Source organism: Suricata suricatta, chromosome 11 (assembly GCF_006229205.1).
Source record: "Suricata suricatta isolate VVHF042 chromosome 11, meerkat_22Aug2017_6uvM2_HiC, whole genome shotgun sequence".
Lineage (NCBI taxonomy): Eukaryota > Metazoa > Chordata > Mammalia > Carnivora > Herpestidae > Suricata > Suricata suricatta.
Window position 1 is genome coordinate 9,381,303 of NC_043710.1, and position 25,566 is coordinate 9,406,868.

The 25,566-nt window shown below is 54.8% G+C and overlaps 2 protein-coding genes across 6 annotated transcripts in view; both read right to left on the reverse strand.

The window, feature by feature from the left end:
* Positions 1–228: 228 nt before the first annotated feature.
* PPP1R32 (protein phosphatase 1 regulatory subunit 32) lies at positions 229–7,867 on the reverse strand. 2 transcript variants are annotated; one of them, XM_029956842.1, is made up of 14 exons: positions 7,760–7,867; positions 7,113–7,260; positions 6,561–6,678; positions 6,176–6,329; positions 5,343–5,471; positions 4,666–4,729; positions 4,213–4,325; positions 3,800–3,859; positions 3,591–3,677; positions 2,929–3,042; positions 2,753–2,847; positions 1,004–1,168; positions 469–526; positions 229–322 (listed from the first exon to the last, which is right to left on the reverse strand). In XM_029956842.1, exons 2-13 carry the CDS (start codon positions 7,219–7,221, stop codon positions 481–483), a joined length of 1,254 nt encoding a protein of 417 aa, XP_029812702.1. In that variant the 5' UTR covers positions 7,222–7,260; positions 7,760–7,867; the 3' UTR covers positions 229–322; positions 469–480. The 2 variants fall into 2 exon arrangements, with proteins under 2 accessions (XP_029812702.1, XP_029812703.1); XM_029956843.1 differs by lacking the exon at positions 3,800–3,859.
* A 1,278-nt stretch (positions 7,868–9,145) lies between these two features.
* Positions 9,146–25,566, reverse strand: part of SDHAF2 (succinate dehydrogenase complex assembly factor 2) — a 32,194-nt gene continuing 15,773 nt past the window's right edge. Inside the window, exons 4-6 of one of the 4 annotated variants that reach the window (XM_029956846.1) lie at positions 10,458–10,529; positions 9,897–10,019; positions 9,146–9,309 (exon numbers count right to left, since the gene is read on the reverse strand). In XM_029956846.1, the coding sequence (XP_029812706.1) occupies positions 9,245–9,309; positions 9,897–10,019; positions 10,458–10,529 (260 nt within the window). In that variant the 3' untranslated portion in view covers positions 9,146–9,244. Of the gene's footprint in view, positions 9,310–9,896; positions 10,020–10,457; positions 10,530–20,000; positions 20,053–25,566 lie in introns of all 4 variants that reach the window. The other 3 variants (XM_029956847.1, XM_029956849.1, XM_029956850.1) reach the window with 3 other exon arrangements.

Genomic DNA, 25,566 nt, shown 5'->3' on the forward strand with positions numbered 1-25,566 from the left:
CCACTGCTCCCTCCCTGGGCTTCCTCCCATTCACACTGACTGAGCACTCAGCACAGGCTGTAGGGGACCCGTTGACCGGAGAGGAACTTGTGTCCCAGCCCATAGCGTCCCAGTGAGTCCAACGTGGGCCTCCCTGACTCCAGAGCTGGCCCCGGCCCCTCTGCACCCCCGCTGCATCCTCCCCCCAACCTTCCCCTGCTTCCCTGGCAGGGACTGGACTCTGGCCCACCAGCTTTGCAGCTCTTTATTTCATTAGGAAAGTAGCCAGGGGAGTCCCCTGACGGGATGGGAATCCGGCTCCTGTCCCGCTGGGCTGACGCACCTGTGGGGAGCGGAGAGGAGCCTGAGGGGCTCCAGGGCGGCTCTGTGCCCTCCTCCACCCTGAGAGGCCCCCTGGTCTCCCAACCCCCACCCTGAGGCTGGGTCTCCAGCAGGGCTTGCTGGGCCCAGAGCCGGGGAGCCCCTTACCCAGCCTGAGGCTCAGCTGGGCACAGCCCGGTAGAAGGGGTCCTCAGCAGCCAGGGTTCTGCAGGGAAGGGAGTGACAGCATGAAGTGGCACCTTCTCCTCTGCCTGCCCCTCCCCTGGGGCCGCCCTCAGCCAGGTCAGCCAAGCCACAAACACTCCTTGCCTGCCAACTGTGGGCCACTGTCTTATAAATGTAATTTTTGAGGAATTGAACTGAGCCGAAAGGAGTCTGAGGGAGACCGAACCACAGTCCCTTCAGCTTTGTCCTCGCCCCCCACACCCCCCACGCAGCTGGGGGGGAGGAGCAGGTGCTGGCTCCCCCCAAGGATGGGGGATGGAAACAAGGCGGGTGGAGGGCAGCCTCCAGGAGGGAGGGGTCGTTGGTGAGAGGGGGGATGGGCAGGAAAAGAAATGCCCAAGCCCAAGAGAGGAAAGAGGCCCCTCAGACAGACAGACAGGCAGGTGGAGGGAGGGAAGAAGCTGGGGAAAGGCCTGGATTCATCAAAGGACAAAGAGGGAGAGAGAGGACCGGCTACCTTCCCACATGAGGGTGCAGGCCCCGGAGGCTCTCCGCGGGGGTGGGGGCCGCCGCCATGCGGGTGACCGGCTGGTTGAGGGCGTAGCCTCCAGGCTTCTGGGGCTGGATGCCTTCTGGAGTCCAGCCTTCTCGGTCCAGACCCTTAGGGATGTTCTTGAAGTACCTGCAGGACAGGGAGCAGGTTCCTGGCGGCAAGTCGGCCTCTGTCCCACCTCCACAGCCCCTCTGCCCTTCTGGGATGGGGGTCCTGGCTCCAGTAGGGCACAGACTGCCTCCGATCCCTCCAGCCTCCTTGCCTTTGCTCACGCTGTGCCATCTGCCAGGCACTCCTGAGCCCCTGTCCCCTTGGGACTGCCCTCTCTGTGTCTCTGCTCCGAGCTGGATGGGCCTCCTTGGAGCAGCCCCCTGAGGCGGAGCCAGCCCTTTGCAGCACAAAGGACCCTTCAAGTGCACCTCCGTCCCCCGCCAGTGAACACTTCAGGGGTGGCGAGTGGAGACCTGTCTCATTCATTTCTTTCCCGGCGGCCCACTTCCCTTCCGGCTCGCTACTACTCACTGAGCACTGGGCCAGGCTCTGAAAGTGCCAAGACACGATGCGGGCCCCGCCCTTGAGCTTACAGATTGGGGGTGCAGATGGACAAGAGAGAAAATCAGTGGCTGCAACCCCCAGGGAAGGACAGTGAGCCTGACAACTGGCAGGAGGCGTGGGTGGGAGGAGAACCCCGCAGAGATGGCTGGGGTGGAGGCTTCACCAGAGCTGCAGGGCAGGGCGAGGGGACACTGTTGTCCCCCAACCCCCAGAGTGGTGGTCTCATCCCCTCCTCCTAGCCCTCCATGGGGGCTGGAGCAGCCATGTGTGTCATGGATCTGCCGTGTGGCTCGGGCGCCACTTCTCCCCTTGAAACCTCCAGGTCCACATCCCAAAGAGGGGGGTTAGCCCCGAGAATGGGAGCACCTTGGGAGACCAAGGAACTGGGGGGCAGTGCGGGCACAGGTGACACACGCTGACGCACAGAGGACAGGTGGTGTTCAAGGAGGCTTTTGTCCAGGGAATCGTACCTCCTTGATCACCATCCAGTCCTGGCCCCAGGAGCCCTCCCCACGGCTCTAGGGCCACTTCCTCCTGGAAGCCTTCCCTGATGCTCAGCACAGAGCTTACTTTCTGGGGAGCACAGAGCCCACCTGCCACGGGCTGGATATAGTATCTTAGCAGATGGCATGTTGCTCCACCCGGACCCCCTTCTCCCCCTGCCCACCAGGCTGGGCATCAATGGCCTGCACTGCATCAGAGAGAAATGCAGAAGAAGGTTTCCCAGAGGCCGCTGCAGCTTGATTTGCCTGAGCAGGGAGGCACCTGCGGTGTTTAGTATGTCCCCTGGGGACAGCCCTTAACTAAGCACCGATGGATATGGAGGTAACAGCCCCCTCGCTCTCTCTCCCCCCTGGGTTGGGATAATCCCGAGTTGTGTTTGCACTGTCTTCTAGAGTCTTCCCACGGGATAGCTGGTTAATACCACACCCGCTCTGGGCTGCCTTCCTTTCCCCGCACCACTTTCCCACTCCCCCACACTCCCCGGTAAGAGGCTTGCACTCGAATCCTTGGCTCAGGGGCTGCTTCTGAGGAACCCACATTAATTCAGTGTTGGTCTACTTCGCAGACTGTGAGCTCATTACTTGAACCAGCGTCTGTCAGCAGACCGCGAGCCAGCTTCACAGCCCTAGATCTGCGCGGGCAAGGGGGGCTCACCCTTGGTTGTAGGTGCTCAGGTACCGATTGTCCATGTCGGGGTCACAGGGGCTCCGGATGTAGCTGGGGTTGTTAAGGCTGAACCCGGTGGGCTCCTGCACAAGAGGTATGGTGGGCACGTGGCAGGTCGGCAGCGGGTGGAGATTTGGGGGTAAGGCTGGGTACCCCGGCCTCACCTTCTTCCCCACAGTCTCCCTGCCAGGCAGAGCGACGTTGGTCTGTTGCATCCGCTGTGGAGGCTGGAATTGCCAGTGGCTCATGCTGCTAGGCTCCCGGCCAGGCGGGGGCACCTGCGGCGGAGACAAAGCCACAAGAAATGTGACCGGGTGACTGGGTGGCCAGGGTAAGGCAGCAAGGATAGAGGGAGGGTAGGCAGAGGCAGCCCCGGCCCCAGGGCTGCCCTTCCCCCTCAGACAAACCAAATTCCCTGTTTGAAAGACACCCCTTGGGGCGCCTGGGTGGCTCAGTCGGTTGAGCATCCAACTCGTGGTTTCAGCTCAAGAGCCATGAGTTCGAGCCTTGCTTCGGGCTCTGTGCTGGCAGCGTGGAGCCTGCTTGAAATTCTCTCTCCCTCTCTGTTTCTGCTCATGTTCTCTCTCTCTCCCTCTCTGTTTCTCTCTCTCTCAAAATAAACAAGTAAAAACTTAAAAAAACAAAACAAAGACACACCTCACTTTCCAGCTTCCTAGGCCTTCACCCCTTCACCAGGACGTCCAAATATCCCGATTCATCCCATCTCTTGGTGCCCACATGCCGCTGCATCCAAGAGACCTCCCTGTCTCCTCCTGCACAGAGCGCACCTGTTCTAAGGAAGCCCCCCCCACAGAAGGCCACTCACTCTGGGGTTCAGCAACCTCTCATTCACTCGGCTGTAGCCTGTTTCCCGCTCGGAGCCTCTGGCCAGCACAGGCAGGAACTCAGTCCCCTGTGACATGAAAGCAGCTGCTGGCAGCAGGAACGTGGGGACTCCCACAGCCTTCCAGGCCCCGCAGGAGGACGCCAGGCTGTAGCCTCAGACAGCCCCCCAGCCCCACCCGCTCAGCTTACATGAAGTTGGGTCATGGGGAGGAACTCAGACCTGGTGACACTCCGGCCAGGGAGGAGGACCTGGAAGGAGGCCCCCAGAGGAGCATCAGCCCCGCAAAGGCAGGAGCCTCTTGTCCTGAGCGCAGAGGAGGGCTTGTGACAAGAGGGTATAATTGGGGCGATGGGGGCAAGGGAAGGGTTTGGGGAGAACCATGCAGGCTGGGGCTCTTGCCCGAACTCTTGTCCTAACATTGGCTCTGCTCCTTCTCCTCTTTGGACCTCAGTCTTCTCATCCATAAAATGGGGGAGCTGGACCAAAGCGGTGGTTTTTACCCACACGTGTTCATCGTGTGTTTGAACAGAGGGTTCGGCAGCTCACCCTCTTAAAGGAGCCAGAAGTCACCTGGGTTCTAGTGGGCACCAGCCTGACTTACTGGGTCCCCAGGGAGGGCCTGGGACAGTGGCTGGGAGACAATGGGGTTCCTGGTGGACTCTTCGGTGAAGCCAGTCTCCTCCTTGGTGCCAATTGTTTTCTTCTGCAAGAGATCTGCAAAAGACACCCCCCATGCTGCCCCCAGTCCCACCCCAGCCACCTGGCCCCGCCAACATGGCCTCCAGAGGCTCAGTGTCCCAGCCAGCAAGGGCAGAGCTGGCTCCAAGGATCTGGAGGCCTGAGCTACTGGATTGTGGGCACTCCTAAGCGAGTGAGGCACCCCTAGGGGACTGGCACTAAGACATGTCTCCCCCAAGCTGCCCGTGTGTCCTTTCTTCCGATGGTGCCTTCTTTGTCTTGTATCAGTTCCATCCAGGTCCCCCGGTGTCTGTCCTAGGACTCAGGTGTAGGGAAGGATAGTGGGAGGGAGGCATGAGCTCAGACATATGCTTACCTGGCTGGTTGGAAGGCTCCTTGAGATACTTGGAACTGTACTCAGAAGTCATGAAGCGTGGGGCCTGGAACACAGAAGGTGAGCGAAGGAGCCCAGGGCCCAGGAGGCAGCTGGTGGCCGTGGGGGCTCTAGCTACGCTCTGAGGAGACCTTGTGGCATGTTGGGAGCAGGGCGGGCCAGCACAGCACTCCTGACCCAGATCTCTCTTTCATGGGTCATCAGAGCCCCATAAATTCCCCCATGAGAGCACTGTCCCTTGTGACAGTGGAAACGGTCACATCTCACACTGAATGACTCCCGGTAATGAACATGAGGCCCAGAGCACTGGGACCCACATGAGGAGGGGGCTCAAGGCAAGGAGAGAGGCTGAGGGAAGAAAACGGGTGCTCGCTTCACAATTCCCTGCCCAAGGCTTAACGAGTCTGGCTGGGCGAGGGGAGAGAAGGGGCCTCTGGGGCTAAATCCCAAGACACGGGTGAGGAAGCCCATGGCGATGCTCTGAGGCCGTCTTGGAAACAACAAGTACGTTTGGCTCTCCCCCGTTTCTAGGGGTCCTGAGCCCACCTTTATGTAGTTGGCTTTTAGGGTGAGTCAGAGCGGGGCAGGTCTCCAGCAGGGAAACAGGTGGGTCTTGCCCTCTGCCCAGCTCACAGCCCTTACTGGGGGCGCCCACTCACATGCCGGGCATTGTCCCACTCCAGCGAGCCCTTGCCCTCCTGCTGGCGGAACAGAGGCATGTCCTTGCCTTCCAGCCCTGTGATGGCCCTTGGCCCGTAGTCCTGGGTGTCGAAATGGACCTTTCTGACCTGAGAGGGAGAAGTGGCCAATCACCCTCCAGACAAGGCAATGGCAGTCACTTCTTGACTCTGATCCTGCCTTTGGCCCCCTAGGAAATATCTGCAGCCCGAGGGGCCCCTTTCTAATGAAGTTGGCTCGAATCCCTCCTTTGCTCAGAGCCCTGCAATCTTCCCACTGCACTTGGAGTAGAATCCCATGGCCTGATCCACAAGGACCTGGGCTCCTCACTTGGCTACAGCCCCCTGCCTCCCTGTGGCTCTTTGTCACATCACATACTCACACCACAGGGCCTTTGCACTTGCATCTGCACTGCCTGGAACTCTCTTGCTCTGCATTTAGAGGAACACTAACCTCCCTTGACTCTTTGACTAATGTCTCCACAGCAAGCTCTTTTCTGACCCTCCTGCTTTGCCATTGCGCCCCCTTCACTTCTGCTGCACCCCTGCCACTTTTATCCCCAGCACTTGTGCCTTCTAAATATAGAAGAGACGTTCAGAACACATCAGTTGAATGAATGGAGGTGATAAGGGTGAGCCAGCTCCCCGCCCACATGTGGCTCCCCTGTGCCCCTCATCTCAGCCTTGACCAACCTTTGGTGGCTCAGTCTCACCTTGCTGGTAAGATCTTCACTCTTTCTGCCCTTTGTCCCTTCCTGCACCCCAGCCTGGGGCTCCCCCTCTCTCCTGGGGGTTCCGCCGAGCCCAGCACTGACCTCCTTAGTGGGGGCCGCCGCACTGGGCATCTCCCGAGAGTAGCCAGAGGCCGTCTGGTGCATGTTCCAAGGCAGCGGGCATTTGCCATCAGGCACCTCTAGGGGGCGGTAACTCTGACTGGTCACTGACTGGAAATTGTGGCCGGCTTGTTCCCTGAGGATGAGGCAGGAGCGGGAGTGATCACCACCAGGAAGGGCCACGTGCAGGCTACAGGGCTTCCCACTTCCCTCAAACTCCCCCAGGAGTCTGCCAGGCTGGGCGCCGGGCCCTCAGGGCCCCAGGATCCCAGACCTAGGCTCCAGGCTTCCATGCACGGAGCTCACAGGGGCCCTGCAGGCTAAGGCTCAGCAGAGTGCGGGGTGAGAGGGATTGTATAGACCATACCCCGTGGCTGGGTTGCCCAGGGCATCGAGGCTGGCCTGGTATGACACCACAGGCTGGTAGTTTGATTTGTAGCCTGTGCCTTCGTGACTGCCCATGCGGGGCCTGAAGTCCGCTCGACCTGCCAGAGGGGAGGAGTGAGCAGACAGGACCGTGGGTCAGTGGAGAGGAAGAGCAGTGAGCAGGGCTTCCCAGCACCCCCCACTCCTGCTCCCCAGGGGCCTGGGCTCCTTGGGATGGAGAAGGCTTAGAGCCAGGAGCTGGGACAAGTGTGACAAGAGCCGTGAAAGCCTGGCCCTTCGAGACTGCAGCAGCAGGAAATAGAAACGATGGGCTAAGGACAAGGTCAGTGTGGCAGAAGCACGGGATGGATGCAGGGGGAGGGGCAGCGGGGCAAAGCCAGCCTGATGGTACCAGTGTGGGCACGGTCCTTGGAAGACTTGGGGGTGGAACAGTTCAGCGTGCTGGGGTTGCTCTGGGTGGTGACAGGCCAGACGGGCCTCCCCCCACCCTGGCCCATGTCCCGGGGCAGACCCTGCACAAACGGGCCCTCACCATAGGCGGTGCAGTAGGTGGTGGAATAGAATTTCAGGGGATCCGTAGAGCCTCCCGAACTCATCTTTACATAAGGGGAGACGACTCCCAAGGGGAGTTTCCCCATCATGATGCCGTGGGGCAGGGCCCCGGGCGGGGGCGGGGGCTCCTGGGAAGGACACACAGGAGCCCCATCAGTTCAGCAGCCCAGAAAGCATGAACCTGGCTCAGGCAGGGGCTACGGAGACCATGGAGGTGAAGCTCGAACCCCATCCACCCAGTGCCTTCCCCCTCAGCCTGCCCCTTTCCACTGACACCCCTGCAGCACCTCAAACTGCAGTAAAGACTCATCCATGTCAACACTTCACTCATCTAAGCTCATTTCACCTTCCCCACACCTCATTATGATCTCCCCAGGGTGGAGCCGGGAAACTGAGCTTTCAAGAGATGAAGGATTCACCCATCCCAGCTCCTGATCTTAAACCCCTCCTGGCTTCCTCTGCGGACTGAGTGGACAGATGCCCTCCCACCTGGGAGCCACTGGCTGCCCCAGCTCCAGGGCTTACTCCCAGCCCAGGACTCCTTGTCTCCCCTTCAGCTCCCGGGCCCTGCTGAGGGAGGTCAACCCGGCCCTCCTGGGACCCAGCCGCAGCTGGCCCCACCCTCACCTGCCCTCTGCTTGTGGTTCTGAGGTCTGCTAGAGGCTTCGGGAGGCAGGAGCTGCTCAGGAGAAGCCCAAGCCCTCCGGGAGGCGGCCAGGCCTGAAGAAACAATGCGTTGCCTGGCAACCGGTGCCTAGCAACAGCGTCCCTTTGCCGCCTCTCCTCGGAAGCCCTTCTAGGGCCAGACTGAGAGATGACCTGGCCCGGATGGGGGTGAGCTGCCCAGGCAAGGTCCCGCCTCCTCAGTCCCCACCCCCATGGCCGGCTTCCCTGGACAGAGCTGGGCAGAGTTGCTGTCTGAGTGACAAGAAATTAAAGATAATGTCAAACAATGACTCCCGTTTATTGGGCATGCACTTCTCAGCAGATGCTTTACATCCTTTATCTCCGGGACTCTGAGTGGCTCTTCCAGGTAGCTATTATTACCCCTCTTTTCACGCGGGGAACATGAGGTTTAGACAAGCAGCACCTTGCCTGGCTGGAGATCTCGGAAACCCAAGAACTGAGACTCAGCTGTCGGTGGGTCCGGACCCCACCCCGAAGCCTCTGGGTGAATTACTAGAGCCAGATGGGTGCCAAGTTCTTTTAAACACATCGCCTCAGGTAATCCCCCAAACCACCCTGTGACCTGGGCACTATGATCCTCGGGCCAATAAGCACAGTCCCTAAGAGTGGGACTCGAACCCCGTGCGTCCCCTTTGACGAGGTACCTATCCTCTTAATGTGTTCAGCTCCCGGAAGACAGGTGACGCTCCGTTTTTCAAAGCTGCTATTCTCAGCCTATTTTTAAATGTTTATTTTTTGAGAGAGTGAGCAAGAGAGTCCGAGCAGGGGAGGGGCAGAGAGAGAGAGGGAGACACAGACTCTGAAGCAGGCTCCACGCTCTGAGCCGTCAGCATAGAGCCTGACATGGGGCTCTGACTCACAAACTGTGAGGTCATGACCTGAGCTGGAGTTGGATGCTTAACTGACTGAACCACCCAGGTGCCCCTTGGCCTATCTTGCAGATGGGAAAGGTGAGGCCCAGGGACATTTCCAGGCCTCAGAGCTGGTGAAGGATTAAAACAGGCATCACCCAACTCCGAAGCCCCTGCTTCCTCTGCACCAGCCCATTTGCCCCACAGGGGGTTTCAGCCTTGTGAATATTTAACAGCTGGGTCTTGGGGAGGCGGTGGGGGTGGGGAGCCCTGATGTGTAGCATTTGCCTGTTTCTCCCATTGTGGCTGCTTTCAAACTACCAAGGCAATGTCACTAAGCAGGGAGTCGGGAAGTCACGCTCACCCCCCCACCCAGCCCCCACCGTACAGGACTTGCACCGGACAGATCCAGTAGACCGAAGCAGCCTCCGGACCACGAATGACAGACAAATGTAGGAACATAATAAGGAGGTGATGACGTTGAAGCATGTATTCCCTTCGCTTTTAATGTAATTGATTAAATTGTAAGTTTCAGTCACTGGCTTTTTAGCAATGGCGGAGTTCGGCAATCAGCTCACAAATTTCCTGGAGGTTTTGCCTTCCGCTCTCGCAGCTGGTGTGTGTTGGGTCCGGAACACCCTGACAATTAGAGGAAAGTGAGGTGTGAATGAAGACGATGCCAGGGAAAGGGGGCTGCCCACCCAGGAGATGCCCTTGCTGCCCTCAGCCTTGAGTGAAGATGGGATCTGCCTGCTCGTGACCACACCTGACCCTACAGAGAGACCCTGGACCCAGAGGTGCCCCAGGCCCAAGGGGAGATTCACCAGAGAAACAACTCTGTGCAGGGATCAGAAGCTGCAAGGCCAGAAGTGAATGCTCACAGCCCTGCTCTCCCAACCTGACGACACAGGCTCAGGTGAGCCCCGCTCATGGGCCACAATAGAGGGTAGGACTTCCGTGTGTGGTCAGGACCAAGGGATGGAGCGGCCCTCCCCAAAGCGTGCACCGAGAAGTGGTTATCAGAAAGAGCGTGGACTCTGAAGCCTGATAGCATAAGCCCTGGCTCTACCACATAGTAACTAAGATTCGATGCATGTTACTCCTGCCTCAGTTTCCCTTTCTGGAAAACGGTACCTGCCTATGGGTTTGTGGTACATTGTAAAGCACTTGAGGTACTCTAGGCGCAGTGTCTAGCAGGTGGTAGGTGGAGATGAGGGAGGGCTCACCACAGGGCCCTGCGAAGGCGGAGGTGGGTAGCTCTGGCATGCTGGGAGCCGTGATGGGTCCCTGGCTGGAGCCCCATGTGGGGAGGAGGCATTCAACCGGAGAGGCTGTTTTCTTTTCAGCAGCTTGCGGGGGCAGAGGAGGTGGCGAAAGGTTTGAAATAGTCCAGAGCACTGCGAGGAAAACTCTAGAGCCGTGGGCTGGAGCCCCACAGAGGATGGGGAGGAATTCAGGGAGGTGTCTGCTCCCAGACTGAACTCCCAATAGGTCTCCGCTTCAGTGACCTGTTTTTTGTTTTTGTTTTTGTTTTTTTGCTGTGTGGCGACACCCAGCGGCTGTCAGTGGGAACTGCAAAATGTGCAGTTGGTGCTACCCTCATTCGGCTGGGGGGTTCCAGGACGCTCCGGGACCCTCGGGGAGGACCCTCGGAGCCCCCATCGCTCCAGCCACAGACCGCCCTGCCCCTCCTGCCCTTCAGAACAGACGGGGCCGACCTGGCAACGAGTGCTCTGGGAGGGCAAGGGCTGGAGCCTGGAAGGAGCAGGAACCTCGGGGCAGCTTACCTGGGGCTGATTTCAGGGGTAACCAAATTACTGTGTGACTTTTGGGCCTCTCAGCTTGCGTCCTCCGTATGTCTTTTTTTTCAAGTTTATTTATTTATTTTGAGAGACAGAGAGAGAGCATGAAAGGAGAGGGGCAGAGAGAGAAAGAGAGATAAGCCCGAGCAGGCCCTCTGCTTTCAGCACAGAGCCCGACGCAGGGCTTGATCCCACGAACCTGAGTGGAAATCAAGAGTTCACCACTTCACAAACTGAGCCACCCAGGTGCGCCGTGCTTTCCTTTTTCTATCTGTAAGAGGAAGCAACAGACTTCCAGATTTAAAGTGGGACATCCTGGGGCACCTGGATGGTTCAGTCAGTTAAGTATGTGACTTCGGCTCAGAGCCCGGAGCCCGTTTCAGAGTCTGTGTCTCCCTCTCACTCTCTGCTCCTCCCCTGCTCATACTCTGTCTTCCAAAATGAGTAAACATTAAAAAAAAATGTTTGATTGAGACATCCAGGGTCCACCTCAGCCCATCTTCCCAATATGGTTCCCATTTATTAAGCATTTTCTCTGCAGGATCAGAGCTGGGTTGCCTCTTCACTCCTCAGTCCGGCCCCAGAAGCCAGGAACTATTATTATCCCGACTTCACAAGCAGGAAGGGGTAGAGCCAGCTCTGACCCCAGAATCCACACCAAGCCTGGTAGAACATGCTGGCAAGTTCTCTGGAAGGTGCTGGGACTCTAGCAGTGGGCTCTCACACCACTTGGCTGAGCTCTGTGATCTTCCCTCGGAGCAGACTGCCATGGCAAGACGGTGACCTTTTTCTCCTTTCTAGACCTGCCCGTTCCTGAGCAGTAAGATTCAGCCCTGTGTCCCTCCTCCGAGGAGACTGGGTTACAGACACACTGGGACAGGCCCTGGACACCAGCAGCCACCTCCCCTCTGAAGCCTGGACGGTTGAGGCTCAGGGACCAAGTAGAGGACATTTTGGAGCTCTGGCACACAGCATCCCTTAGGTGGGAAGGCCCTGACCGCTACCCGGGGCTAGCGCGCACCGCCCTTTGACTGCCCAGCCCCAAACGGGGACAGACATCTGCACACTGTGCTCTGGGCTGCATGAGCTTTGGGTCCCCAAAGGACGATCAGCTCAGGCAAATGAGGCAGCACAGCACCAAGCAGGTGTCATTTGACTTTGATTGATGTGCGTCTTTTCTTTTTAAGTTTATTTATTTTGAGAGAGAGAGAGAGAGAGCGCGCGAGCACTGAAGAGGGAGAAGGGACAGAGACAGAGGGGGAGCGAGAACCCTGAGCAGGCTCCCGCTGTCAGCACAGAGCCCAACACGGGGCTCCATCTCATGAACTGTGAGATCATGACCTGAGCAGAAATCAAGAGTTGGATGCTTAGCTGACCGAGCCACCCAGGGCCCCAGATTGACGTGTGTCTGTATGACAGTGTCAGAGGGCGGGGCCAGGGCTTTTATCAGGAAGAGAAGTTCCAGCAGGGCAAAGCTTCCTGACACACCCAGCCTTCTAATGGGGAAACAGGAGGTCCTGGTGGGGAGTGAGCTCTCCACCCCAGAAGGTATTCAAGCAGAGGTTTGAATTCACCTGAATCTAGATGACAATAATAGCACTCTCATTCAGGCTCTCTTTGGTACCAGGCACTGGTCTAAGCGCTTCGCATGCATGAACACATTCAAACCTGGTCCCAGTGAGATGTGTGGGAGGGACAGCATCAGCATCAGCATGAGCAGGGGAGGGGCAGAGAGAGAGGGAGACACAGAATCCAAAGACAGGCTCCAGGCTCCTGCCGATGTGGGGCTTGAACTCACGAACCTTGAGATCATGACCTGAGCTCAAGTCATACAACTAACTGACTGAGCCACCCAGGCGCCCCGGGAATACTGCTTCTGAGTCAGGATTCTTCCGAGCCCACCTGACACCCCCTACCTGGACCAGGTGCCTCCACTGTGGGACCACTAGGATCTCAGCTGCTCCCAGTGACCTGGAGTAATTTGAAGCTTGAGGGACATGGCATAAAGAGGGTCATGGCAGGAAGGGCTGATTGGGTCAATGCCAAGCCCACTGGGCCCGTGTGTCCACAGGATGGACGTAGCATATGGTGGCTGGTGGGGGCTGTCCCCCTTAAGGGCTCCGCAGCCCCGAGGATGGCCGGGAACCAAGCTCAGGGGTCAGAGGCTACTGGGTCTGAACAGCCTGACTTTGGGGCCTCACCCACCTACACTCGGATCCTAGCTCAGTCAAGGTCAATGTCCTCGGGCCTCACTTTCCTCTCTGTGACAGCAGGATGCTAGCCACTCCCTGGGCCATTTTGGGAATGACCCGAGGCAGTAAGAAGGGAGCACAGCGTGGCACCCGCACGGTGGGCACAGCAAGTGACAGGGCTGTGATGGTCATGGGTGTAAAGACTGGGTTCCGGCAGAGAGCCAGCAGGCAGGCCAGGGTGGGGGCTCCAGGTCCTGCTATTTGCCCGTTTGCAGCTTCTCTGCCCTGTGACTGGGGCCTCTAGGAAGGAGAAGCGCCCTGGGGAGGTAGGAGGGCTTCCGGGGGACAGGGTCCTGGAACCCTCCCCTTTAAAAAGTGCTCTACTTTGCCCACTACTCAGTCACCTCCAGGCACTGAAATGACCCGAGTCTGACGGTCTAAGTGTCTCTCTCTGTCTCTGTCTTTCCTAAAAGGCAACAATTCCCTGGATGACCTGCGCGTTCTCTCTCCAGCTCGTGCTTATTTGATGGCTGTTCTGGTTCTGCCTGTTCTGTTCTCTAACTGTCTCCTCTGGGTGCACTGGTTGCTCTTGCACAAAATTTAAAAATTCATGACTCCCGGGGAAGATGAAATGAGACAGAGCAGAAAATAAGAACCGAGTCCCAGTCGTCCAATGAGATGAAGATATTCTCGGCAGCAATCAGCAGGAGACTCGGGGCAGGGGCCAAGAGCAGGGGGTCTGGGTACACAGAGATCCAGCTTCCAATCCGCAGCCCTGTCTTTCCAAGGGCCGTGCTCTCAGATGCCCTTAACTTCACGAAGGCTCTTTCCTTAGCGGTGTGGTGAGGTCACACAGCAGAATTCATACAGTTAGGCTGAGGACTCAGAAAAGATGACAGGTGGGGCGCCTGGGGACTCAGATGGTTCAGTGTCCGACTTCGGCTCAGGTCATGATCTCCCGGTTTATGCGTTCGAGCCCCACGAGGGGCCCTGTGCTGACAGCTCGGAGCCTGGAGCCTGCTTCGGCTTCTGTGTCTCCCTCTCCCTCTGTCCCTCCCCCGCTCTCTCTCCCTCTCTCTCTCTTTGTCAAAACTAAACATTAAAAACAAAAATTTTAAGGGGCGCCTGGGTGGCTCAGTTGGTTAAGCGTCCAACTTCGGCTCAGGTCATGATCTCACGGTTTGTGGGTTCGAGCCCCGCATCAGGCTCTGTGCTGACAGCTCAGAGCCTGGAGCCTGTTTTGAGATTTTGTGACTCCTCTCTCTGACCCTCCCCTGCTCATGCTGTCTCTCTCTCTCTCTCTCAAAACTAAATAAAAACATTAAAAAAATTAAAAAAAAGAAATAAAAACAAAATTTTTAAAATAAAAAAGAAAGGAAGAAAGAAAAGACAACAGTTAAGTGCCTAGCACACAGCTTGGCACGGAGAAGGCACTCAGTGGATGTTTGGGGTTATTTTACGTTTCCTAGCCTCCCCTGTGGTGGATAAACACAATGTGGCCAGTTCTGACCGATGGGCTGTGAGGGCAGTTGAGAACCGCCACCCCCCATCTCAGAGGGTCAAATGTGGCCTTTTCCACCCTCTTTGGCTGGAGACCCCCTGTTGGGACCAAAGGACACAAGATGGGAGCAGCTGGATCACGGAGTCACCACACAGAGGTCGGCTGTCCCCAGAGCTGTTGTCTGAGCCCCATGGTCTCTGGTGTCCTAAGCCACCTCTGTCACCGTGACCTGTGGTGTTCCAGAAGGGGCTGCCCGCCCGCCCCCCCCCCCCGGCATGAGGCCAGGAATGATGACAACACAGATGTCATGGCGAGCTCACCATTGGCCTGAGACCCACACAGAGAGAGCAAGAAACAGAGCTGTGCTGTGTGGGGCCGCAATTTGGGGCCGCTCCTTAGCTCCGCACAGACTAGCCCGTTCTAACCTTGAAGCACATCCTCCTTCAATGCTGGTATTTCAGAAGTTTGGGCAGGACATCGAAAATCTGCCATCCTCGGGGCACCTGGCTGGCTCAGTGGTAGACCATGCAAGCTTGATGTTGGGGTTGTAAGTTCGAGCCCCATGTTGGGTGTAGAGATTACTTAAAAGCAAAATCTTAAAAGACACAATCTTCAGGGCACTTGGGTGGCTCAGTTGGCTAAGTGGACGGCTTCAGCTCAGGTCATGATCTTGCGGTTCATGCATTCGAGCCCCACATCGGACTCTGTGCTGACAGCTCAGAGCCTGGAGCCTGCTTTGGGTTCTGTGTCTCCCTCTCTCTCTGCTCCTCCCCTGCTCACGCTCTCTCTCTCTCTGTCTTTCAAAAATAAATAAACAAAATTTAAAAAACCAAAGAGTCTAACTCTTGGGTTCAGCTCAGGTCATGATCTCCTGATTTGTGAGATCGAGCCCCATATCAGTCTCTGTCAGAAGCTGACAGCTTCTCCTCTTTCCTCTCTCTTTTATTTATTTTTGAGTGAGAGAGATCACTAGTAGGGGATGGTCAGAGACAGAGGGAGACACAGAATCTGAAGACAGGCTCCAGGCTCTGAGCTGTCAGCACAGACCCTGATGTGGGGCTCGAACCCACAAACTGTGAGATCATGACCTGAAATGAAGCCAGATGCTCAACTGACTGAGCCACCCAGGCACCCCAGTTTTTTTTTTTTAAATCTGCCATCCTCCCTTCCAGGCCTTCTCACTGACCCCAGCAATGTGGTTGCTGAAAAGTCAGAGCCTGGCTCACTCCGTCACCTGCTGAAGATACTGCCCCATTCACGCTGGACTTGGCTCAGGCGAGAGAAATGAGCTTTGCTTTGTTGAGCCACTGCGATTTGGAGGTTTATTTATCATACTCTAACCCGCCAGGTGCACTGCACTCCAACCTCAAAAAAGGGCCGTTCCCAGGCTCTCCAAACGTGCCCCGCCCTCTGTCAGCTCCTTCCTTTGCCCATGCAGTTCCCTCTGCCTGGAATGCTTTTCCCTGCCACAGAGCTTCTCCTAAAGCACGGATCTGAAAGGCTCCCTTCTCTGTTCACATCTCCCGCTTCTCTCAGAGAACCCTGGAGGTCATCCTCAGGCTGAATGAGAGGGCCTGGAATGAGGAGGTGCGCCCCCCACAGGGCCTTCCAGGGGCTGCTTAGCAAGATCCAGGCAGCGGGCACCCATGGAACAGCACAGGGTTCCCAAAGGGGACAGGCTCCCTGAGGCTTTAGGATGGATGGAGCCAACAGGTTTTTAACAATTTATGAGCTGAAATTACCGAGTAACGGGAACAGCGAGTGCAGATAGCACGCCAAGCCCTTTCTTACCAGAAGGCAGAACCGCAGAGGGGTTGGGAGGGCTGGTGTGGAACTGGGCCGCCGGGTTTTACTCGCCATGTGTCACTCTGCGGAGCCACCTTGGGTGCGTGGCTCAGCTCCTCGGCACCTCTGACCCCCAGGTAGAGCGGGATGACCACAGAGCTTCTACCTTTCTCTAGAAGTGAGCTGGACAAGGGGTGCCTGGGTGGCTCAGTTGGTTAAGCGTCTGGCTTCGGCTCAGGTCATGATCTCACGATTTGTGGGTTTGAGCCCTGCGTCAGGCTCTGTGCTGACAGCTAGCTCAGAGCCTGGAGCCTGCTTCCGATTGTGTCTCCTTCTCTCTCTCTGACCCTTCCCGCTCATGCTGTCTCTCGTTTTCTCTCTCTCTCTCTCTCAAAAATAAAGCATTAAAAAAAAAAAAAAGATAGTTCTAGAAGTGAGCTGGACCAGAGGCGCAACTCGCACAATGACCGCGGCTCGCTATTATTAGTCTCCGGGTAAAGCTACAGAAGGGTGGCCAGGGGGATCTGGGCTGTCCTCCTGATGCTGGCCAGGACACCAACCACGCAGCCATGTGCCCCTCCTGCCACGTGGCCAACAGGCCTCGTCAGTGATGGGGACCACGGGTGTGGGCTTTCCAGCGCTGGATTTATACACGTATCACCACAACAAACACTCCTGGGCCATTTTTTATGTGACAAACCAAGAAACAACTTATCAGAAAAGACAGCTAAAAGGTTTTGCTCTCCCCACTTACATACGTACGGGCCGTTGGCATTCTCGAAGCTGGTTAATATCACGGTTTAAAAGGAGAATTGCCGGGGCGCCTGGGCGGCTGAGTCGGTTGAGTGTCCGACTTTGGCTCAGGTCATGATCTCGCGGTTCATGGGTTTGAGCCCCACATCGGGGTCACTGCTGGCAGCCTGTCAGGGCAGAGCCCTCTTGGGATCCCCTGTTCCCCCCTCCTGCCCTTCCCCAGCATGTACCCTCCCAAGAATAAACAAAATAAACATTTTTAAAAAATAAAATAATAATAATAATAAAGCCCCACAGTGAGGTGTCAGTACCTATGCAGAAGAATGGCTAAATCTTGAAGGACAGACACCAAATGCCGGCAAGGTTATAGGGCAGCTGGGCCTCTCATACATTGTTCGTGAGAGTGTAAAATGGTTCCTCTGCTTTGGAGAACGTTCTGGCACTTGCTTTTCAGCTAGACATACACCTACCTCTGACCCAGCAATGTCTGCCTCTAGACATTTACCAAGAGAAAGGAAGCATTTGCCTGTAGCCCCCTACTTCTGGAAAGAGCTCAGGTGTCCATCAGTGGCATGGGTAGATCAATGTGGTAGTCGTTTCCTGGAGATACATTTGGTTCGACAATAAGCAGAACCAAATACCGATGTGGGCAATGACAGAAACATTACGCTGAGTGAAAGCAGACACGCGTAGAAGGGTACATACTGTATGTTTCCATCTCGGTGAAATTCTAGAACAGACAAAACTAAACTGTGGTGGGGAAAAAAATCAGAGATATGGCTGCCTGGAGTGCGGGGAGGTATGTTCAGGGACTGACCAGGGTAGAGCGTAAGGGAACTTTCTAGAGTGATGGCAATTCCTCTTTCTTGATAGGAGCTTGGTGTAAGCACCTGCCAAAATACAGCGAGTGGACGCTTAAGATATGGGCATTCGTTGTGTGTAAATGGTACAACTGAAGGAAACAGCTTTAAATGTATGGCTAGTTCATGACATGCATTCTGACGTATTTAGGGGAAGCATTCTGATAGCTATCATTTTCTTTGAAATGAATCAAAAAATAGATGGTTTAGGGGCACCTCAGTGGCTCAGTTAGTTAAGCGTTTGTGAGTTCGATCCCCATGTCAGGCTCTGGAGCTTGCTTCTGATTCTGTGTCTCATTCTCTTGCTGCCCCTCCATCACTTGTGCACTGTCTCTGTCTCTCAAAAAAATATTTTTTAAAAAGTAGATGGATTAATGGATGGAGAGGGATGGAAAGTTATGGGCAGATATGCAATGAATCAAGTACATAAAAAGTTAATGGTAGAACTAAGTGGTGGATATACTGGTATTCACCGTAAGACTCTTTCAACATTGCAGGGCACCTGGGAGGCTCAGCTGGTTAAACATCCAACTTTGGTTCAGGTCATGATCTCACTTTCATGAGTTTGAGCCCCGCATCAGCTGTCAGTGTGGAACTTGCTTGGGATGCTCTGTCTCCTTCTCCTTGTGTTCCTCCCCCACCCTCTGGAAAATAGACATTAAAAAAAAAAACCCTCTTTCAACATTGCTGTATATATAAAATTTTATAATAAAAAGTTAGAAAAATTCCATAACTTCGATGTATCTTTCATAGCTACCTTGTTAATTTTGGCAAGTGACACCATTGACACAGTTTTTTCCCATTTACAACTGTGATGTAGTTTCCTTTTAAAAATTAATTTGTTTTTGTAAAATTTTTTAATGTTTATTTTTTTGAGACAGCATGAGAGAGCGGGGGAGGGGCAGAGAGAGGGAGACACAGAATCCGAAGCAGGCTCCAGGCTCTGTCAGCACAGAACCCAACTCGGGGTTCAAACACACAAGCCTTGAGATCATGACCTGAGCCGAAGTCGAACGCTTAACCGACTGAGCCATCCAGGCGCCCCCCAAAATTAATGTGTTTAAATAAAGTAGGTGTTCCGCTTAAGGAAGTATGAGTATAGATGGGCATGGGTTTGGCAAGGCTCATGAAAGCGAGGAGTGAACAGGGTAGGTCTGGGACAAGTTCACACTAAGATCTAGAGAAACGGGATTTAACTCTCGTCTTGCTGCTTCCCAGCTGGGTGACCGCAGGCAAGCCTCTCTGAGTTCCCATTTCCTCTTACAGAAATGGAATAGTGAAATCTCTTCTGAAAAGACGTGTGTTGTAAGAATGATTCCTTCCTGGGAAAGCGTGGCTTGGAGGCCCCCAGTGAGCAGACCTTCCCTCCCTGCCGGAGTCCAGCTCCAGCAGGTCCAGGGACCCCGAAGAAGGGACGGTGTCGGCACGAGAGAGTGGTGAGAGAGCCACAAGTCTCTTTCTGATCACCAGGCAGGCCTTTCTGCTCTGCTTTGGTGTCTTTTTTATTGGTTAAGCAATAACGTGACCTCAGAAAATAGAAATTGTTTACAGTGACTGATTCTTAGTGATAAGGGGCTTTGATCATCGAAGATGAACAGAAACAAGTCTCACAGAAGTGTGTTTCAGAACCTTCCCATCTGTTCTTGTCGCCAGTCCCCCAGAGTAAGGAAGTAACAAACTCATCTTACTGTGCACAGGTTGGTTTTTGCCAATAATAATGACTTTGTTTTTTAATTGACAAGTTACAAGCAAATCATGTAATGTACTTACAGTGAAGTCAAGTAAACTTTATAACCAAGAATATAACAGGATGTTTTTAGTAGAAGACAGGATAACATACGTATTATTTAAGTTAGTAATGCTAAGATTGGAACACAGGTCAAGTTGGGTATAGATAGGCTGGGAGTTATTTTGTTTGGCTCATTAACCACAAGAGAAAGAAGGCTTGTTAACAAGTTGCTTGAGAAAGTCCTTTCTTTGATGCGGGCACAATGGGCCCTGTGTGTGTTGGCCTTGGACCTGGGTTTCTATTTTCTTATCCATCCTCATAACTGAAGTCAGTACAAGGGAGGATATTTGTAGAATGTGGACCTTGGGAGGGGACCATGTTCTGACCTTGTCTACTATTTCTAATCTCCAATTTAGGCTCCTTTTCTCAGGGCCAGACTTGAATGCAACTCTTGTGTTTTTAACCCCTTCAAGTCTATGTGTTGGGTCTGCAAGGCTCATTAGAAGAGCCTTTTGTCAAACATCGATAGTGTTTTGATCTAAAATCTTTTATACAGAGACAAGAAAATGTTTTTTCTCATGGGGTAACTGTGTGGGGACTATCGGTCTGGTCTGGAACGCTGTAAGGCCTAATTAATGACAACAGGCTTATTTTCAACATGAGCAGTAGCAGTGGCAGGAGCCGTGCAAACCTCTGCCATTTCCTCACCTTGACTGTGTCCTCCGGCAAGGCCGGTGCGGCTCCCAGCACCTCCCTGCTTCTGAGAAAGACAGAAAACATTGCCATCGGGGGGAAAGTATTGGGAATAATGCCCACACCTCCGCGGGTGGCAGATGGACCCAGGCACCCCAGGTTTCAGAACCCCTCCGCGCAGCCTCTATTTCCTGAAGCCCGTCTGGGTTTGGGAGTTTGCTTCCTTCCGGAGACCTGGGCAGAGAACCAAGAACTTTCTACTTTCCACAGTGAGAGAGACCAACCTGACTCGTTAAAACCCTTCTCCCCAGTTGAAGGGCATCTGGCCACCTAGAAAGGCGGGGACCGATCCTACGAGCACACAGACGCACTGGAACTAGAGACAGAAAACAATATGTCATCACAGCGGTGTACCCAGGAGGGCTGTGACTCCCGCAGAACCTGGGCTCTCCCTGCTGGGAAGGCTTGCTTTGAGCTCTGCGATGTGATTGACGCATCGATGTTTTTTTAAAAACTCATTTCTTAAATAAATAGAAACACTTTCTCTGGGACGAGCCGTGGGGCAGGCGCTAGGGATATGAAGATGAGCACAAATAGATCTAACCCTGACCTTACAACTTGGCGAGGAGACAGTCATTAATCAGAGAATCACCAGATGGATTTAAAATTGAGAGGCTAGGGAAGCTCCTCGGGGGACGTGGCACCTGAGCTGAGATCTGAAAGATGATAGGGGAGAAGAAGGGAACGGAGGCAAGAGTGTTCTGGGCAGAAGGAACTACGTGCAAAGGCCCTGTGGTGGGAGGGGTTGTGGACAGGATGAGGCCAAAGGACCCTCTGGAGGCTGAAGCACAGAAACTGAGAGAGCCGGGCCAAGATGCAGGACCCTGGGAGGTCATGTTAAGGGTTTTCCTTTTCCTTTTTTGTTTTTTAATAATATTTTATGTCTTTTATTTATTTTTGAGAGACAGAGAGACAGTGCGAGCAGTGGAGGGTCAGAGAGAGTGGAAGATACAGAATCCGAAGCAGGCTTCAGGCTCTGAGCTAGCTGTCAGCACAGAGCCCAATGCGGGGCTTGAACCCAGAACCGTGAGATCATGACCTGAGCTGAAGCCGGATGCTTGAACCAACTGAGCCACCCAGGCGCCCCTAGGGTTTTCCATGGAGAAGTTTAAGGAGACGGAAGTCATGAGCAGAACAGTGTATCAGAACACAGTGATTTCAGGACCACAGGTGGAGAACAGATTCAAGGGGCTCAGGTGGCTCTGGTAGTCATCCAGCTGAAGGACGTGAGCAGTTTTGACCACGGTGATGGCTCTGGAGATGGAGAAGGAAGTGAATGGCTTCAAGAGCTATTTCGGAACTAAGTCAATAGGACTTGACGATGTCACGGGGGTGTGGGGGGCACTGGGACAATTTCTAGCTTGAGCGACTGGACGGATACTGGCTCCATTGACTGAGAGACTATGGAGGAAAGCTAGGGAGGCTGGGCGGGTGGACCAGGGATGGGGAAGAACTTGCTGCCCTTTTGGGCATGCTGAGTTTGAAGGACTTTTGAGGCTTCCCCGGAAAAGTCAAGCTGGTAGTTAGCTAAGCAGGCTGAGCTCAAAGGAAAGCGTAGGCGTGGAACAGATTCGAGGACTGCCCGCATTCAGTTGGTGTCGGACAGCCCGGTGCGAGTGAGATAGCCAGAGGAGGTATTGCGAGAAAAGAGGAGTGCTCCCAGGATTGCACGATGAGGACGGGTCTCACGGTTTGTGAGTTCAAGCCCCAAGTTGGGCTCGTGCCCTGACAGTGCAGAGCCTGCTTGGGGTTCTCTCTCTCTCTCTCTCTCTCTTTCTCTGCCCCCTCCCCACTCATACTCTCTCTCTCTCAAAATAAACAAACATTTAAAAAAGTCACATGCTTCACTGACTGAGCCAGCCAGGTGCCTCAAAGACTTTTTCATAAAGAACATTTTTTTAATGTTTATTTATTTTCAGAGACAGAGAGAGAGAGAGAGAGGGAGAGAGAGCATCCCAAGCAGGCTCCATGCTGTCAGTACAGAGCCTGACACAGGGCTCGATCTCATGGAGAGATCATGACCTGAGCCAAAACCAGGAGATGGATGCTTAACCAACTGAGCCACCCAGGTGCCCCAAAACTGTCGAGGACATTTTTTTAAGTTTATTTACTTACTTTGAGAGAGAAAGAAAGAGTGAGCAGGGGAGGGGCAGAGAGGGAGGGAGAGAGAGAATCTCACGCAGGGTCTGAGAGGTCTGCAGGTCAGCACAGAGCGTGATTCGGTCTTCAACTCATCAACCATGAGCCCAAGACCTGAGCGACATCAGACACATAACCAACTGAGCCACCCAGGCGCCCCCAGGACTTTTATTGTGTGAGGGGTGGGGAGACCCAGCTTGTGGCTGCATGGACAATACAACCCTTCACAGACTTAGCTGGCTTCCAACCCGTTTGCTTCTGGTCAGTTTTGTGCACTCTGTTCCTAGACAATTCTAGAACCTAACTTGTTTTGCTGCTTCACCCCAGGTCTGTTCCTTCTCTCCTCAATGACTATCTTGGGGCTACTCAGAATAATGAATGAGAGGCATGCCCTTGCCTGGTTCTGTCCTGAGTCACTTTATCCAAGGGGAAAGTATTACTGGCTTTTGTTGCCCCCAATTTTTCTTAGATCTCATCTTTTTCTACTTAAGCTATAGAAGATTAATCAACTCTGGAAGGCCCTGGATCTCTGGATTCCATGTCCTTTCCTTACTTCTTGAACACAGGGTCATTCTTTCCTGAGCTCATCTCTTCCTCGTGAATCCTCACCAAATGCACACAAAAGCGGCCAACAGAGAGGACTAGCTTTTGGCTTTCCAACCTCTTTTCCATGGGTTGTCAGCTTGGAAGGCACATGGGCTTCTCCTAAAGTTAGAGCAGGCGATCGCTTTACCAAACATTTTGCTAACGCGTACTGTAGGGAAGGCCATTCCAGCGTGTCTTTCAGATTAATTTCTGGGCATCACTCCTTTTTAAAGGACCAAACTAGCTGCCTCTTTCTACTTGGGCTGGAAACACACCATCTAGTGCAGCAGCCACAAGAACCTCTCACCTCTGCGGGCCCCTGCTGTGGGGGTGGGAGGCATGGGAAGAAGCAGGGCGGTGAGGGTCCCCCTCACAAGGGGCCTGGTGTCCCCAGGAGCTAGGGAGCCAGTGCGGGTGGGGGTGGGGCAGCTCCTCCCGGTCCCTGGAACGGGATTCTCGGGGCCTTCCCTGCCAGCCACATCCCACTCTCAGGGCCAGCCTCCGTGTGGAGGAAAAGGACAGAGAGTGACAGGGAGATCCAGAAAGCTCCACCCCTCTTCCCTGCTGCTTGAGGTAAGGGCAAAAGCCTTGAAACCAGGGCAGAGTCTGAGCCTCGCCCTCTGGCGATCCCCCAAACCCAGAAGTGTCATCTCTCCAAGCCATCATCTGGAGAAGGCACCTGTCACGCTTAGAGGGCGCAGGTGGTTAAGGCTGGAGCAGCCAAGGCCATGAGTCATTTCTGCAAGAGCCAGGGCCCAGGAACCAAGGGACGGTCTCTGCAAAGTCGGCCCAGCGGTCCTCCACGGACCAAGGCGAGACCCAGGACGAGCAGTCCGTGGCAGAGGGGTACTGGCCTTGGCATTCTGTTTGGAGGCAGTGGAGCACATGGTGCCCAAGGCCTGCCTTCAACTGCTTGTTCTACCTCTTCCCAGCTGCGACCTCCAGCAAGTGGCCTCGTCTTGGCCCGCCTCACCGGTCTCATCTGTGGAAGGGGAGTGATCACTGTACCTGTCTCCTATTCCCATGGTGGCATTCAGTGGTGGCTTCCACGTGATCCCCTTAGCAGGCTGGGCCTGCCATTAGCACACAGCGCTGTTGCCATGACTACGGAGAGCTGCCAAGGTGCCTGGTACTGTGCTAAGCGCCTTACGTGCATGACCCCATTTGGTCCTTCTCCCCAGCCCCCCACGTTTCCGGAGGTTCCTTTCCTTTCCGTTTTCCCCAGCCAGTGTGGGTGCTGGGGGTGGGGCTCTTGGTCCCCGGGCCCACTTGGCTCACCAAGGTGAGATCCAGGATGCTTACTGAGGTCTAACTCCCAAGCATCCACCCTGCTCTCTCTGCCCTAAACACGCTCCAGGGCATCGCCGAATGTGTACATTTCATTTAATACTCACTAACCTGAAATCCACTGGCAAAGAGAACACACCCCTTAATGTCACAATTTGCTTTAAAACTACATGCTACCCGTGTAGTTACGTAAGGTGTGCTCACAGTGTCCTTTTTACAGAAGCATGCTCTGCTCCGGTAGGGGGTATCTGGATTCAGGCAAGACCTGGGACCCAGCAAAGCCTTGCTCCTCTTCTGTGGTTACCGTTTCCGAGGGGGTAGATTTCTTTGCAGCTCTTCTCCGTTCACGCCTGTTATCCTAGAAAGCGTCCACTTTTCTATAGCTCACCTTAAAATGTCAGACTGCTCACAGACACATGGTTCTTAAAGCTGAAAGAGCAGCCCTTGCCCCAGGCCACCTGTCCCACAGAGGCCATTTTCCCCAACTGGGGAGGATTCTGCACCTTCCTCCCTCCCTCCCAGCGGGCTCCCTGGGAAACTGAAGGGCTGGCCGACAGGTGGCTTAACTGGAGGCTGGTCGGCATCACCCGTGACAGCCGCAGGATGGCGAGCCCACCCTGTCGGACACGTGAGGCTGTGTGGATGGGGGCCTATCAGCTCAGAGGTCTCCTGGACCCGCTGGCCGGGCAAGGCCATCTAGCTTCTGTGCCGTGGACCCCTCTCTCCATCTTGCCACAGCGGCGGTGACAGACAGGCTGGAGGATAATGGGACTCTAAGCTCTGCCAGTGCAATCTCTTCCCTGGGGATGTTTCAAAACAGGAGGCAGGTAAGTGTCTGGGCCACACTGGCTGGGGCTACAAGTCAGACCTCTGGCAGTGCCCAACGCCAGCAAGAGGTACCTCCACGGTGACCCTAATGGCTCCGCTCCAAGGCACAGAGCTGGGCTGAAGGTGCTGGGCTTGTGCCTTCCAAGGGCTTAAGATGATTAAGAGAGGAAAGAATGGGAAGCGAATGGCCTCAATGACGCAACGTGACGAGTCACACGGCAGCCTGTGTGGCAGGACTCACGAGGCCGCTTCAGATGGGTCAGGGCCGGGCCAGACGCTCATCTGCTCGGCTCAGGCTCGGAATGAGGTCACTGAGCACCGAGGTGTCAGACCAAGAGCAACGGGTCCGGCTCCTGCTCATCACAGGTCCTTGGGGGCCGTGGGCCCTTGCTGTTTATTAATTTTTTAAAAATGCACTGTGGCCGGCCTAGTTTTAGTTAATGCTCATTAAAGGGAAAACTGTTTACATAGCACCCCTGGGTCTGACCCTAGGCAGCTGAAGTGAGCAAGATCCTTCCTTTCCAGAGAGGACACAGGCCAGCAGCCCAGGAGGAAAACTTTCAGAAGCAGGCAGTTCCGGGGCGAAAGTGGCAAGAGCTGAACACTCAATGAGACAAAATCAGGGGAGGAGAGATCAAACCCCTGGGGAAAAGAGCCCAAACTGCCTACGAGGCTGGTGGGG